This window comes from Podarcis gaigeae (genome assembly GCF_964106915.1).
Source record: "Podarcis gaigeae genome assembly, chromosome: 5".
NCBI classification, from domain to species: domain Eukaryota; kingdom Metazoa; phylum Chordata; class Lepidosauria; order Squamata; family Lacertidae; genus Podarcis; species Podarcis gaigeae.
In genome coordinates, this window is record NC_139681.1 from 1722875 (window position 1) to 1738462 (window position 15588).

At 47.2% G+C, this 15588-nt stretch overlaps 1 protein-coding gene and 1 long non-coding RNA gene across 5 annotated transcripts in view; one reads left to right on the forward strand and one right to left on the reverse strand.

Annotated features, from left to right (window-relative positions):
- Window positions 1–405: 405 nt before the first annotated feature.
- Window positions 406–1374, reverse strand: LOC310845197. Its single transcript, XR_014564567.1, has 2 exons — window positions 1216–1374; window positions 406–1025 (listed from the first exon to the last, which is right to left on the reverse strand). It is a non-coding gene; the product is annotated as an uncharacterized lncRNA (long non-coding RNA).
- A 503-nt stretch (window positions 1375–1877) lies between these two features.
- The window catches only part of LOC310844650 (cyclin-dependent kinase inhibitor 1-like), a 31177-nt gene continuing 17466 nt past the window's right edge, over window positions 1878–15588 (forward strand). For 2 of the 4 annotated variants that reach the window (XM_083738985.1, XM_083738987.1), the window contains exon 1: window positions 1903–1935. In XM_083738985.1, coding sequence (XP_083595111.1) covers window positions 1928–1935 — 8 coding nt within the window. In that variant the 5' untranslated portion in view covers window positions 1903–1927. Of the gene's footprint in view, window positions 1953–3818; window positions 4018–15588 lie in introns of those variants that run through there. The other 2 variants (XM_083738986.1, XM_083738988.1) reach the window with 2 other exon arrangements.

A 15588-nucleotide genomic window follows, 5' to 3' on the forward strand; every position in this document is an offset into this window, starting at 1 on the left:
TAAAAACCCAACAGCAAGCCCTACCCGGAGGCTTGTGATCTAATGCATGTTATAGAGAAGGGAACATATATATATATATATATAGGGAGAGAAAACAGTATAGCAAACAGTCAACAAGTGATAGGGTGACAAATATGCTCCACCATGGAGGTGTGCCATTAGTTAACATAAAGAATCCTTAGTCCTCAGTTGTCACCTGTAAGGTGTATTCTGCATCCAGGTTCCAGTTTGATTGATGAGCTATCAGCCTTCTCTCATGAAACTCACCATCTCTAAATGCTGTGTATCTGAAGAAGTGTGCATGCACACGAAAGCTCATACCAAGAACTGACTTAGTTGGTCTTTAAGGTGCTACTGGAAGGAATTTTTTTGTTTCATCTCTAAATGATTAAGGGAGTACATGTGTTTCTACCCAGATACTGAACTTTAATTTTATTTGCATGGTGTCTTTACTGATAGCTCATTCTAGTTCTTCTCCCGCAAGTGACTTGCTAAGATTTCTAATAATCTGGGGGGCGCCAGTATTGTCTAGAGAAGCATTTCCCAACCCTTTCCCAACTGCGACCCCCTTCTGACCTTGTTTCCTTCCTGTGGCAACTTAAAGTGAAGTTTATTTCGACTGTGACTTAGCATTATGTGTGAAGCAAGCCAGTGCACAGTTACACTGTGAAACTGAGACCACAGGATGGAGTGATTGCCACCAACGCAGTTAGACGGCTTCAAAGGGCAGTTAGACAAATGAATGGAGAATAAGACTATCAAGAGGGGCTCATCATGATGGGTGTGGCTTCAGTCTTGGAGAAGGTATGCCTCTGATGACCACGAGTGGGGAGAATCTGCGGTGCTCATGTCACAGAAACACAGGATTGTAGAGATGGAAGAGACCCCGAGGGTCATCTAGTCCAACCCCCTGCAAAGTCCGGCATGCAGCTTCCCATAGGCATCTGGAGCGAGAGAGTTGAGAGAGTTTCTACTCTCATCCAGCAAGGCTCTCCTTATGTTCATGATTACACATTATCCAAATTCTGTAATGTAGGCAAATGCAAACTTTCAGGTCACATAGACAAGTAGCTAACTCTCAATTCTGCAGAGAACTCAGTTATAGCAAATGCAGACCCGTGTTTCCCCTCTCCCGTTTTGTGAACATTCTCCCCTCCTCAAGCATATCGCCATTTCGGACTTATGTTTTAAAAGGAAGAGTCTTCGTATTTCTACCTGGTATTGGCTTGTGCAATTGCACTTAGCTGTACCAATCCAAGTCCCGTCTCAGCAGCAAGTCTTAAAACAGTGCAGAATCGTATTTTCGCCTCGTCACTCTGCAAGCGGGCGCAGGGGTTCTCTCTCTGCTTTTATTTGGCAAAACTTTCCCAGTTGCGCGGCGGGGGGGGGGGGCAAAGTCACGTTGCAAATCCACGTGCCAGCGAGAGCCTGGAGCGGAGCCCGGAAGGGGAAAGTGAGTCGGGCGAGGAGAAGCGAAGCAACGGATTTGCGGGCGGAGGCGGGAGGCGGGGGGGGGGGGTCGGGCCACCTTTTCTCTCCGGCGGACGTGCAAGCGCAAGAGCTGCAGCAGCATTGTCTTCCTGCCGTCTCCGGCGAGCAGCGCGGGGGCCTGGATGTCAGCTGAGCGGCCCCGCGAAATTTGAAAGTGGCCCGAAGGCTGGGCCCCCGGCGCGCGGCGCTCCCGATCTTCTTCCCGCTGCTCTCCTTCGGGATCCCAGCCGAGGTCCCTCGCCCCGCGGGAAAGGAAGAGTTGCAAGCGGCCGGCGATTCCGATCGCGGCTGATGCTCCAGCTTCAGAAGGACCGGGCCGCTTCCTGGGGAGCAAGCCGCGCTGACGCGCCGGAGCGCTGAGGAATTGCAGCCTCGCGGGCGATTGAGGGACCCTGGATTTCTGAGCACACTGTGCTGAGCACACTGGATCAGTGGCATGCTGCAGTCAGTTTACCGCGTGGGTGAGTAGTGCTTGGGTGCTTTTGCTATATTGCACTTCGAAAAACCCTTTGTTGAAAAGTGCATGATAACTTAAAAAAACAAAAAATTGTCCAGTAGCACCTTAGAGACCTACTAAGTTTGTTCTTGGTATGAGCTTTCATGTGTATGCACACTTCTTCAGATACTGGCATGCACACGTGTCAGAGCTGCCCGAGGTCCCAGCTCACAAAAGACCAACGCCAGTTCGTTGTTATATACAAGTCTTTATTGAAGTTCAGTTTTGATTTCAAAGCCGCGGCGCGCAGCTCTACGACTCAAACTCTAGACCGCTGAAGCTCCGTCTGAATCTCCTCCCCCCAGACACCAGTTTAAGACTCTAGCCTTGCTCCACCTCTTCCTTTGCTCTTTCCTCCTCTGGGTCCGCCTGTCCGCTGGGGTCTTGCCCTTTCTAGACTCTTCTGACGCTGAGTCCCCTGAGTCTTCCCCCTCCCTCCGGCGGGCTTTAGGACCTGGTTCCCAATCCGGGTTTTCTGCTGTGCCGCGCGCCTGTACATTTGAACTTGGCGCCCGCGCCCAGACGGCAACCTTTCTCCTGACCGTTACACTGCTCCTGTCACTGCTTCCCCCTTCGGGGGGGGGCTAGCTGGACCTGACCTCCCCTCCGTTCCCTCACTCTCTGATAGAGGCGTGGTCAGCCCTGACTCATCTTCTCTCCCTACTGGAGGAGTCACTGGCCCTGATGCATGGGACTCTTCCCCCCCACTACGCTCTGGTGGGGGAGCTGGTCCTGATCTCCCGCTGCTGCTTTGGGAGTCCCTGCTGGCCCCTTGCTTCTGGTGCGTCCCCCCTGGGACCCCCCTTGCCCTGGCCCTCGGCGCCCCCCTCTGGGAATCTTCTGATTCGCTGGAGAAGCTCATGGAATCTCTCGTGCCCCTGTCATACTCCCCTACGCTGCCCTCAGATTCTTCCCCTTCGCTCTCCATTTCCTCTCTCCCCTGTGCCTCTGCTCCTGAGCCCCTGAGCTTATACCAAGAACAAACTTAGTTGGTCTCTAAGGTGCCACTGGACATTTTTTAATTTTTTTAAATATATATTTCAACTGTGTCAGACCAACATGGCTACTACCTGAATTAAATATATATATATAATTGAATTTGAAACATATTTTAGGAAAGTAAGAGATTTTTAGCAACTGCGGCAACATTAAGTCATGTTGAATTTTGCTAATGTGCGTGATCGGCTTGCTTCTCAATAGTAAATAATGAGAGCGCTTCCAGGTCTTCTGTGTGTTTTCTATGCAGTACAGTATGCGCACCTTTGAAATAGTGCTCTTCGAGGATACAATTTGATACAGTGGTACCTCTGGATGCGAACGGGATCCCTTCCAGAGCCCGGTTCACATCCTGAGCAGAACGCAACTCACGTCTGCGCATGCATGGGTCGTGATTCGCTGCTTCTGCACATGCGCGTGACGTCATTTTGAGCGCATGCGCAAGCAGCGAAACCTGGAAGTAACCCATTCCCTTACTTTTGGGTTGACGCGGAACGCTCAATCTGAAGCTACTTTAACCCGAGGTAATGACTGTACTTGGTCAATGCAGGCAGAGAAGGAAAGGGTAAGCTGGAGGAGCTGGAAGCAAGGTGGTTGCACTGCGGCCCCACAAATATACAGAATTTAAGCACAGTTTATTTGGGAGTAACTCCCACTTAGCGCAACGGGGATTGATCTTAAGTGAATAGGTGGTAGGACCCGGCTGCACAAACCTTAAGGAATCTCCAGATCTGTTCCTTTAGCCTTGTGCAACTTTCAGCGCAATCCTGTGCTTATTTGAAACCGTCTTGAGTAAATTCAGCAGCACAGCACACCTCCATGAAGCCCTATTGAGTTCATAGAAGCATAGAATTGTTGAGATGGAAGGGATCACGAGGGTCATCTAGTCCAGCTGCCTGCGGTACAGGAATCTTGCCCAGCATTCAGTGGGACTTGTTTTTGAATAAGCATAATAGGATCAGGCTGCTTGACTTCAACTGTAAGCCTGCTTTTTTTAGGTCTAAGGCTGTAAACTTGGGAAAATTTACCTTGAGGTAAGTACCATCGGACCTTTGAGTGAATATGCGTAGGATTGCATGGTAAATCTCATTTAGCTCAGGCTTACCTCAGAATAACCATGCATAAGATCAGAGTGTACAACAGCCCACTTTAAAACAGAAGGAAAATAAGCTTCTCCTTGTTCCCGGCCAAAAAAAGCCAAAACCCTGGCTTCATAGAATCGTAGAATCGCTGAGTTGGAAGGGATCCTGAGGATCATCTAGTTCACCCCCTGCAATGCAGGGGTCCCATACAGGGATCAAAACGGCAACCTTGGCCTTAATTCACAAGGCTTTGTTTGCACAGTTTTGCAAGATGAAAAAATGGTACATTCTAAATTGAATACACTTACATATATAGACATAGATATAGATGATAGATAGATAGATAGATAGATATAGATAGATAGATAGATAGATATAGATAGATATTTACATGACAACAGCTTGTATCCAATGCATTACCTTCCCATTTATTGTGCAAGTTGGATTGGTTATCTGAAAAGCAAGATTTTGCGGGTCAAAGTCCGTCTCTGGAGAGGTGTTTACCCTGCTTGCAGAGAAAGGAATCAGCCGTTCGAGACTCCCCTAGTGCCAGGCTGACGTCTGTCAAAGACATGCCTCCTGGCAAAGCCCAATTCCTGGGAGAAGTGGCGTGTTGGCTTCCTCGAAGAACCAAGGGGCAGACCTGTCAAAATGCCTGAAGCCGCAGTTTGCTAACCATAGAATCATAGAGTTGGAAGAGACCACAAGGGCCATCGAGTCCAACCCCCTGCCAAGCAGGAAATACCATCAGAGCACTCCTGACATATGGTTGTCAAGCCTCTGCTTAAAGACCTCCAAAGAAGGAGACTCCACCACACTCCTTGGCAGCAAATTCCACTGTCAAACAGCTCTTACTGTCAGGAAGTTCTTCCTAATGTTTAGGTGGAATCTTCTTTCTTGTAGTTTGGATCCATTGCTCCGTGTCGGCTTCTCTGGAGCAGCAGAAAACAACCTTTCTCCCTCCTCTATGTGACATCCTTTTATATATTTGAACCTGGCTATCATATCACCCCTTAACCTCCTCTTCTCCAGGCTAAACATGCCCAGCTCCCTTAGCCGTTCCTCATAAGGCATCGTTTCCAGGCCTTTGACCATTTTGGTTGCCCTCCTCTGGACACATTCCAGTTTGTCAGTGTCCTTCTTGAACTGTGGTGCCCAGAACTGGACACAGTACTCCAGGTGAGGTCTGACCAGAGCAGAATACAGTGGCACTATTACTTCCCTTGATCTAGATGCTATACTCCTATTGATGCAGCCCAGAATTGCATTGACTTTTTTAGTCACACTGTTGGCTCATGTCTAGTTTGTGGTCAACCAAGACTCCTAGATCCTTTTCACATGTACTGCTCTCAAGCCAGGTGTCACCCATCTTGTATTTGTGCCTCTCATTTTTTTTGCCCAAGTGCAATACTTTACATTTCTCCCTGTTAAAATTCATCTTGTTTGTTTTGGCCCAGTTCTCTAATCTGTCAAGGTCGTTTTGAAGTGTGATCCTGTCCTCTGGGGTGTTAGCCACCCCTCCCAGTTTGGTGTCATCTGCAAATTTGATCAGGATGCCCTTGAGTCCATCATCCAAGTCATTGATAAAGATGTTGAATAAGACAGAACCCTGTGGCACCTCACTAGTCACTCTTCTCCAGGATGAAGAGGAACCATTGATGAGCACCCTTTGGGTTCGGTCAGTCAGCCAGTTACAAATCCACTGAGTGGTAGCATAGTCAAGACCGCATTTTACCAGCTTCTTTACAAGAATATCATGGGGCACCTTGTCAAATGCCTTGCTGAAATCAAGGTAGGCTACATCCACTGTGTTCCCTTCATGTACCAGGGTTGTAATTCTGTCAAAAAACGAGATCAGGTTCGTCTGACATGACTTATTTTTCAGAAATCCATGCTGACTATTGGTGATCACAGCATTCCTTTCTAGGTGCTCACAGACTGTTTGCTTAATGATCTGCTCCAGAATCTTCCCTGGTATTTGCTGGAAAATAAAACCCCAAGGTGGTTGTCGCCAATGGAGGCAAAGGCTGTGAAAAGACTCAATATGGAGTCCAAATGGCCGAAATATTGGGAAATTCTGGAACAAGAAGGGGACAAACTGAAATTGCAGAGTTTTGAGAAATTAAAAGATAAAGTGCGAGACTGGCTTCATTATTACCAAATAATGGAGGCTTACAAGTTGGACAGGAAAATTGGCTTCCAGGTGGAAAAATCAAAATTGAAAACAGAATTGTTAGAACCCAAAATTAAGAATTTGTCAAAAATGTATAACTTGCTGTTGAAATGGAATACGCAGGATGAAACGGTTAAATCAGCCATGATTAAGTGGGCACAAGATATTGGTCATAATATTATGTTTGCTGACTGGGAACAGTTGTGGACCACCGGTATGAAATTTACGGCATGTAATGCCTTAAGAGAGAATATTATGAAAATGATTTATAGGTGGTACATGACCCCAGTCAAGCTTGCAAAAATTTACCACTTGCCTGATAATAAATGTTGGAAATGTAAAGAAAATGAAGGTACATTCTTTCACCTTTGGTGGACGTGCCCAAGGATTAAGGCTTTCTGGGAAATGATATATAATGAAATGAAAAAGGTATTTAAATATACCTTCCTGAAGAAACCAGAGGCCTTTCTCCTGGGCATGGTCGGCCAATTGGTGCCAAAGAAGGATAGAACATTCTTTATGTATGCTACAACAGCAGCAAGAATACTCATCGCAAAGTATTGGAAGACACAAGATCTACCCACCTTGGAAGAATGGCAGATGAAGGTGATAGACTATATGGGACTGGCAGAAATGACTAGCAGAATCCGAGACCAGGGAAGAGAGACGGCGGAAGAAGATTGGAAGAAATTTAAGGACTATCTTGGGAAATATTGCAAGATTAATGAATGTTAGAATGATGATGGTTTAGAAAATTAAGGGGTTTTTCAGCTGTAATGATTAAGTAAAAAGAAAAGAAAGGTTGAAAATTAAATGAAAATTAAGGGAGAGGATTTGCTGAATTAATAATTAGAAATTGGAATACAAAAAGGGGAGGTATGAGGAGGTCGGGGAAGTAAGTTATAAGAAAATAAGGGAATGAAACTTTACTTGTTTTTAAATTGGAATTCTGCCTGGGTCAGAGGAATGTGCCACAGCGTAGGCACCGGCAGATATTCCTTGTCGACCTCCCCGCTGCTACTCCTGGCAGATAAGTAGGCGAGGTCTCGGCGATTCTTCCCAGATGTGTGAGAAGAACACACCGTTCCTTCTCTCTCCCCTTTGGTATCCCCAGGGAGGGGAAAGAAGCAGACAGAAATCTATTTACATCCTTTATTTCTGTCTCTTAAATCAGTACAGAGAAACATGTCTGCACTCAACAGCAGTAAGAATCAAACTCCACCCATGTACTTCCAGTACGGGTCATATGACACACACACTGAGCTAACATCCGGTGCTCAGTACAGAATGGACTGCCCCTTTCTTCCCATGGCAACAGCCACAAACATCCTGTTTGGCTTTGCAGCCACAAGCAGCTGACTGAGCTGCTATAGCCTTTGCTTGCTGCCGCATTGCTGCTTTATGGTAACAGTTTTTAGTTTTGTATTTTGTTTTTTGGTGTTTGTGTTTTGTTTTTATTACTGTTTTTTTGTATAACCTTTGAAATTTCAATAAATATCTTTTTTTTAAAAAAAAAAAACAGAATCTTCCCTGGTATTGATGTCAGACTGACTGGGCGGTAATTATTTGGGTCCTCTCTTTTCCCCTTTTTGAAAATAGGGACAACATTTGCCCTCCTCCAGTCTGCCGGGACTTGGCCTGTTCTCCAGGAATTCTCAAAGATGACTGCCAGTGGTTCTGAGATCACATCTGCCAGTTCTTTTAATACTCTTGGATGCAGTTCATCTGGCCCTGGAGACTTGAATACATCTAGACTAGCCAAGTATTCTTGTACTATCTCCTTAGTTATTCTGGGCTGTGTTTCCTCTGCTGAATCATTTGCTCCAAATTCTTCAGGTCGGGCATTGTTTTCTTTATCGGAGAAGACGAGGCAAAGAAGGCATTGAGGAGTTCAGCCCTTTCTGTGTCCCCTGTTTGCATTTCACCATCTTCTCCTCTGAGTGACCCCACTGTTTCTTTGTTCTTCCTTTTGCTACAACATACCCATAAAAGCCTTTTTTGTTGCTTTTAACCTCTCTAGCAAGCCTGAGTTCATTCTGTGCTTTAGCTTTTCTGACTTTGTGTCTACACGTGCTGGCTATTTGTTTGAATTCCTCTTTGGTGGTTTCCCCCCTTTTCCATTTTTTGTACACATTCTTTTTAAATCTTAACTCAGTTAAAAGTTCTTTAGATAGCCACCCTGGCTTCTTTAGGCACCTTCCATGTTTCCGTCTCATTGGTATTGCCTGAAGTTGTGCTTTTACTATCTCCCTCTTAACAAACTCCCATCCATCATGAACTCCCTTTCCTTTTAGTATTACTGTCCATGGGATCTCACCCAGAACTTCCCTAAGTTTTATGAAGTCAGCTTTCTTAAAGTCAAGAAATTGAGTCCTAGTATGCTTGGCTGCTCCTTTCCGCTGTATAGTAAACTTCAGAAGAGCATGATCACTCGCGCCTAACGATCCTTCCACTTCTACCCCACTAACCAGGTCATCAACATTGGTTAGGACCAGATCTAAAATGGCTGTTCCTCTTCTTGCTTCTCCCACATTCTGGACAATGAAGTTGTCTGCAAGGCCAGTGAGGAATCTGTTTGACCTTATGCTCTTGGCTGAGTTTGACATCCAACAAATATCCGGGTAATTGAAGTCCCCCATAACTACTATCTCCCTTCCTTTTGCATGCTTGGCCATCTGTTCCAGGAAGGCATCATCTATGTCCTCCGTTTGGCTTGGGGATCTATAGTAAACTCCCACAATGAGGTCCCTGTTATTCTTCTCTCCCTTAATTTTGACCCAAATGCTCTCACTTTGGCTTTGAGGTTCTAAATCTTGGATCTCTTCACAGGTATACACTAAGAGAGTCTGTGTACTGGTCCAGTAAACGCTTCCACTGCGCAACCAGCAACAGTTCTCTTTGCAGAGCATTAATTAAGTCCAGTGCAGAGATTCTTGTTGCAGTACAAGCTTCAGAGTCTCAGCAGCAAAGAAATAACGAAGCCTCAAAGCGATCGTGTATTTCTAAGCAATCAGAGCGAACCCTGGGCCTCCTACTTCTTTGAGTCACGTTTCTCCATATATCTGGCTCCTGTGTTGGTGAACTAGCCTCCTTCTCAGGGGAGTCCCCTGTCTCCTCCTTGGTGGAGACGGTGTGCTCTGTTGCTTCCAAGAAGAGCTCCAGCTCTCTAATTCTTTGGAGCGTAGCTACACGTTCCTCCAGTTGCTGGACTTTGTCTTTTAAGAGGGCAATCAACATGCAATTGCTGCAGGTAAAGCTGCCTGCAACCTTTGGCAAGATGGCAAACATTGCGCAGGAACTGCAGGCGACTGCAGCTGTTCCCTCACCCTCCATCTTGAGAACATGTCGTTGGGGGTGACTACAGCGGTCCTCCATCATAAAAAGCGTGAAGACAGGACAAATAAATCCCCCCCAAAAAACCTACGTCTCCCCCAACAAACGTTTGAGACTAACACACAAGAAAACCCTTTTTGTTCCTTCTTCAGCCGCTGCCCTGCAAGCTCTGATAAGCTCCTCCCACTGCTAATCACCTACCTCAACAGAAACCCTGCCCCCTCTGACCTTTGCACAGGGAGAGCAGCTAATCAGCCACAAGAAACACAGACAAGAAAACCCTTTTTGTTCCTTCTTCAGCTGCTGCCCTGCAAGCTCTGAATGAGAGATCATTCACTCTCTTTGTGAATGATCAGTTTTTTCAGATGCCCAAGTAAAACCTGACTTGAGTCGGTCAGCTTAGCACACCGACTAGGCCCCCTAGCAGAGTGATGAAGAGGGAGTAGAAATGGGTGTGTTTGTTTCATTTATGTCCTTACCCCACAATTCTTCCAACAAGCTCAGCTTTCCCTGTTTTATCCTGGCAGCAACCCTGCTAGGTGGGCTAGACTGAGAGGGGGCAACTAGCTCAGGGTGAGCTTTGTGAGCCAGTGGGCATCTGAACCCAACTCTGCTGAGTATGTAAATAGCATGTTAAGCATTTGAGGCAGTGCCCAATTAAACCCTGTGGAGGCCCCTAGGCAATCTGAATCTCAGGGGCTCCCTTGTTCATTTGCTATAGTGGGGTAACATGGAACTAAGAAAGCTTGATTGTAATTTTGTTTCAAGATCAAATTGATACTATTTTGAGCCACCTATTTGGTAATCCTCCATATTGGTAATCCTACTCTGCCTATTTGGTAATCCGGCAGTGGTTTGATGTGCTTCACACACATTATCCTGTTGGAATCCTTGCAAGAAGGCTTTAAGGCAAGTATGACTATTCCATAAGCCAGATGAGCGAGAGCAGGGCTTCCCTAGGGCACCTACTGAGCTGATTTGAATGTGAGGCTAATTCATAGCTCATGCTGCAATCCTTTACTTACAGGATCTAGGAGTAAGTCTCACTAAGCTCCAGGGACTTACTTCTGAGAAGAAATGTATAGGGTTGCACACTGTCTGTCTTTCAGTCACTTTCTATCACATGCTGCACCACCTGTCTGTCATTAGATTAACCTCTCTACCTCTAGGTTAGATCACTGTAATGTGTTGTATGTTGGCCTGCTTTTGAAGACTGCTCAAAAACTGTATCCAGTGCAGAATTCAGTGGACTATCAATTGAGATCTGGTGATCTGAACATACAACTCCATTTGTTGCCCAACTGCACTGGCTGCCAATTTGTTTCTGAGCCCAATTCCTCAATTTAAAGTGCATTTTTTTTTTTTACCTACAAAGCCCCACATGACTCAGGCCCTCATAGCTCAAGGCTTTTAAATAAAACAAATCTACTCCAAGAGGTAAATCATACTGAGTTCAGGGGGCTTACTTGCCAGGGTTGCATGTCTAAGAGTGCAATTCCATGCACTTCTACTCTGAAGTAGAACAGGCCAGTGGAAACTACTCCCAGATAAGTGTGTATGGGTCCTCAGCCTTTGATTTGTCAAATTCAGCAGGATTGTGGCATACACACTATTCCTTGCTAACCAAGTTGGAAACACATCCTTCTGTACCTCAAAGAATCCTGGCCACTGTACTTTGTTAAGGGTTGTTAGGAATTGCAACTTTGGGAGGGGTAAGCTACAGTGCCCAGAATTCTTTGAGGGAAGAAGTGTGCATGCACACGAAAGCTCATACCAAGAACTAACTTAGTTGGTCTTTAAGGTGCTACTGGAAGGAATTTTTTTTTGTTTTGTCTTTGAGGGAAGGAATGTGTTTTGTATGTGCTTTAGAGATCTAGCATGCATGCAAGTCTCCAAGCATGTTGTGAGCTGTACTCCAGGAACATGCCATCTTTCTTAATACTGTACAGTGGTGCCTCGCAAGACGAAATTAATTCGTTCCGCAAGTCTTTTCGTCTTGCGAGTTTTTTGTCTTGCGAAGCACGGTTTCCCATAGGAATGCATTGAAAATCAATCAATGCATTCCTATGGAAACCGCATTCAGACCAGGTCCGGGGACAGTCTGTCCCCTGACCTCTTCTGAAGGCCGGCGGGGGGCGAAAGTCTTTGCTTCCCCCCGCCTGCCTTCCCGGGACAGCGGAGACTTCTCCGCTGTCCCGGGGCGATTTAAAAGCCCCCAGGAAGGCAGGCAGGGGGGACAAAGACTTTTGCCCCCCGCTCTCCCGGGAAGGCAGGCAGGGGGGAGCAAAGACTTTTGCCCCCTGCTGGCCTTCAGAAGAGGGCTGGCGGGGGGCAAAAGTCTTTGTCCCCCCTGCCTGCCTTCCCGGGGGCTTTTAAATCGCCCCGGGACAGCGGAGAATTCCTCCGCTGTCCCGGGGCGATTTTAAAATGCTCCCGGACGGCTTTTGAAGGCAGGCGGGGGGGGGGAGCAAAGACCTTTGCCCCCCGCCCGCCTTCAGAAGAGGTCCAGAGGGCTCTCCAAGCTGCGGATAGCAGCCTGCTGCCCCGCGTGAGGGGCGCTCTGCTTAAGAGCGACCCTCGTGCGGAGCAGCAGGCTGCTATCTGCAGCCTAGGCGGGAACTCTTCTGAAAGCTGGCGGGGGAGAAGGGCTTTTCTTCCCACCGTCAGCCTTCAGAACAGCCTTCTGAATGTTGGCGGTGGGGAGGAAAACCTTCCTCCCACCGCAAATCTTCAAGACAGGTCCGGGAACAGAGGAGAAGCGCTGCGCACCTTCCCCTCTGTTCCCGGACCTGTCCTGAAGGCTTGCGGTGGGAGGAGGGCTTTCCTCCCCACCGCCAACATTCAGAATGCTGTTCTGAATGTTGGCGGTGGGGAGGAAAAACCCTCCTCCCACCGCAAGCCCCGGGAACAGAGGAGAAGCCCTTCGCGCCTTGTCCTCTGTTCCCAGACCTCCCACCGCAAGCCTTAGGACAGGTCCGGGAACAGAGGAGAAGGCGCGCTGCGCTTCCCCGCTGTCCCCGGAGATTTCCCTATGGGCTTTCGTCTTGCGAAGCAAGCCCATAGGGAAATTCGTCTTGCGAAGCCGCTAAAAATCGGAAAACCCTTTCGTCTTGCGGGTTTTTCGTTTAGCGAGGCATTTGTATTGCTGGGCACCACTGTAAGAGTATTAAGCCAGCATTAACCTGCAGCCCTCTGCAAGCCTGTTTGGGAGTAAGCTGCAGTCAGTAAATACACTAAGGCAGAGGTTTTCAACCTTTTTTGGGTCCACGACTCCCTTGACCAACTATATTCTTTCTGTGGCACCCCTGTGGGACTCAGGAGCCCAGTTATGTCACCCCTTGCCTGCAGAGCCGGCAGCCCCTCTCTTCTCCCCTCTCCTTGGGAGTCCTCTGGGCAGCTGCAGCTGCCACCCCTGGTCTCTGAGTTGCCTCCCCCCCCAAAAAAAGGGGTGCCTCTTCACACTGCCCCACAGGGGCCTGGGAAGCACCCCTGGCCAGCCCCAGGCACCATTCCCCTGGGGAGCTTGTAGCCAGGGCTGCTGCAACAAACAGCTGTGCAAGCCTTTGGGAGGCAGAGATGTGAGAGGACATCAGAGGAGGGAGGGAAGGGAAGAGGGACAGCATTCAAGTCACCCCAAGGTGCCATGGCACACTGCTTAGCACACTTAGAAACATCGGTTTTCAATGGAAATTACATAGGCACTTCTCCCTGCCATAGAGGTCAGGGGAACTCAAAACATGCAGCTTAAAGGTGCCCTTTGCTTGCAAGTAACTGGGAAAGCTGCAAGGCAAAAGCAGAGTGAGAAGGAAAGGGAGAAACCTTAGACCGGTTTAAAATGGGAGGAGGCTGCTCAGGGCAACTCAGGAGGGAAATGTGCAATTAAGTGGAAGTCTCTTGGGAAAGAAATTGTGTTGGGGGCAGCAGAGATTGGGGGGAACTCGAATGGCGTGCCAGTTTCAGCCTGAGCAGGGGCAGGTTGGGACGCGGGTGGCGCTGTAGGGACGCGGGTGGCGCTGTGGGTTAAAGCCTCAGCGCCTAGGGCTTGCCGATCGAAAGGTCGGTGGTTCGAATCCCCGCTGCGGGGTGTGCTCCCGTTGCTCGGTCCCAGCGCCTGCCAACCTAGCAGTTCGAAAGCACCTCCGGGTGCAAGTAGATAAATAGGGACCGCTTACTGGCGGGAAGGTAAACGGCGTTTCCGTGTGCAGCTCTGGCTCGCCAGAGCAGCGATGTCACGCTGGCCACGTGACCCGGAAGTGTCTTCGGACAGCGCTGGCCCCTGGCCTCTTGAGTGAGATGGGCGCACAACCCCAGAGTCTGTCAAGACTGGCCCGTACGGGCAGGGGTACCTTTACCTTTTAGGGGCAGGTTGGGACAGCAACCTGCGTGATCCATGGAGGTGGCTCTGCAGGTAAGCAGAGTGGGAGGCGCGTGGCGGGAAAGAAAGAGAAAGGCGGAGATGAAGCGGCTTCATGCTTTTATTGCGTGGCTTCATGTTTGGGGAAAAATAGGAGAGAAAGCGAAATAATATTTGCTACTGGGCTCTTTTTTTAGGGTCCTCCCCAGTACCCAAGTAGAACTTTGCAGAGCTTGCAAAAGTTCAGAGTTCTACTTTCCTTAATTAACTGCTTCGGCCCAAGTTAATTTTTCCTGCAAGGAAATCCCAGATCCTTCACAACGTACAGGTGTGGCCCTCTCCCTTGGCAGTTTGAGTGCAGAAGTAGGTGGTGTGGAAATCCTTCAGGGCACTTAGGTCCTGAACCCATACACAGCTACATTGGAGTTATTCACACTGAACTTGGACTTATTTCAGAGTAAACACCTTTTGCAAAGTAAAACCCTAAGCAGAACCTCAAAACAGCAGTCCTGGAAGTCAGCACCATTTAACTCAATTGGGCTTACTTATGAGTAGACACATATAAGGTTACTTCAAAGTTTTGTTGTTGTTTAGTCGTGTCCGACTCTTCGTGACACCATGGACCACAGCACGCCAGGCACTTCTGTCTTCCACTGCCTCCCGCAGTTTGGTCAGACTCATGTTTGTAGCTTCGAAGACACTATCCAACCATCTTCAAAGTATTTTTTTTTTTGAATATTTTAAAAGTTTTTTTAAAAATATATATATATTTATTAAGATTTTTATACATAAATGCAAAAATAATGAACAATGTAACATATATCATAACATAATTTCTTAACTTCTTTGGACTCCCTCACGTCTCCCGCTCCCACTTGCATCGTTGTCAATTCTTGCCCGCAATTTATCATCTTGTTTACATTCTTGTGTCCCATTCATTTAGAATATAATCTAATAATTCTCCCAAAAGTTTATGATTTTTCCTCAATCTCACTTATCATCCTAATTGGATCTAATTTAGTGGTGCTCAATTATTTATGATCTAGCCTCCATCTTAACATTCAACCAAATTACAGTGCTTTTTAAAATAAATCTTAAATTTCTTCCAATCTTCTTCAACCTTCTCTTCTCCCAGGTCTCGGATTCTGCCGGTCATCTCGGCTAGTTCCATATAGTCTATCAGTTGCATCTGCCACTCTTCCAGTGTGGGTAGATCTTGAGTCTTCCAGTGCTTAGCAATGAGTATCCTTGCTGCCGTTGTTGCATACATAAAGAATGTTCGGTCCTTCTTTAACACCTTCTGGCCGACAATACCCAAAGGAAGGCCTCTGGTTTCTTAGTAAAGGTATACTTAAATACCTTTTTCAGCTCATTATATATCATTTCCCAGAAGGCCTTCACTCTAGGGCAGGTCCACCAGAGGTGAAAGAATGTTCCATCATTTTCTTTACATTTCCAACATTTGTTATCAGACAAATGGTATATTTTGGCAAGTTTAACTGGGGTCATGTACCATCTATATATCATTTTCATTACATTTTCCTTCAAAGCATTACATGCAGTGAAGTTCAGCCCGTTGGTCCACAACCTTTCCCAGTCCTCAAACATGATATTATGCCCAATGTCCTGTGCCCACTTTATCATAGCCGATTTAACCATTTCA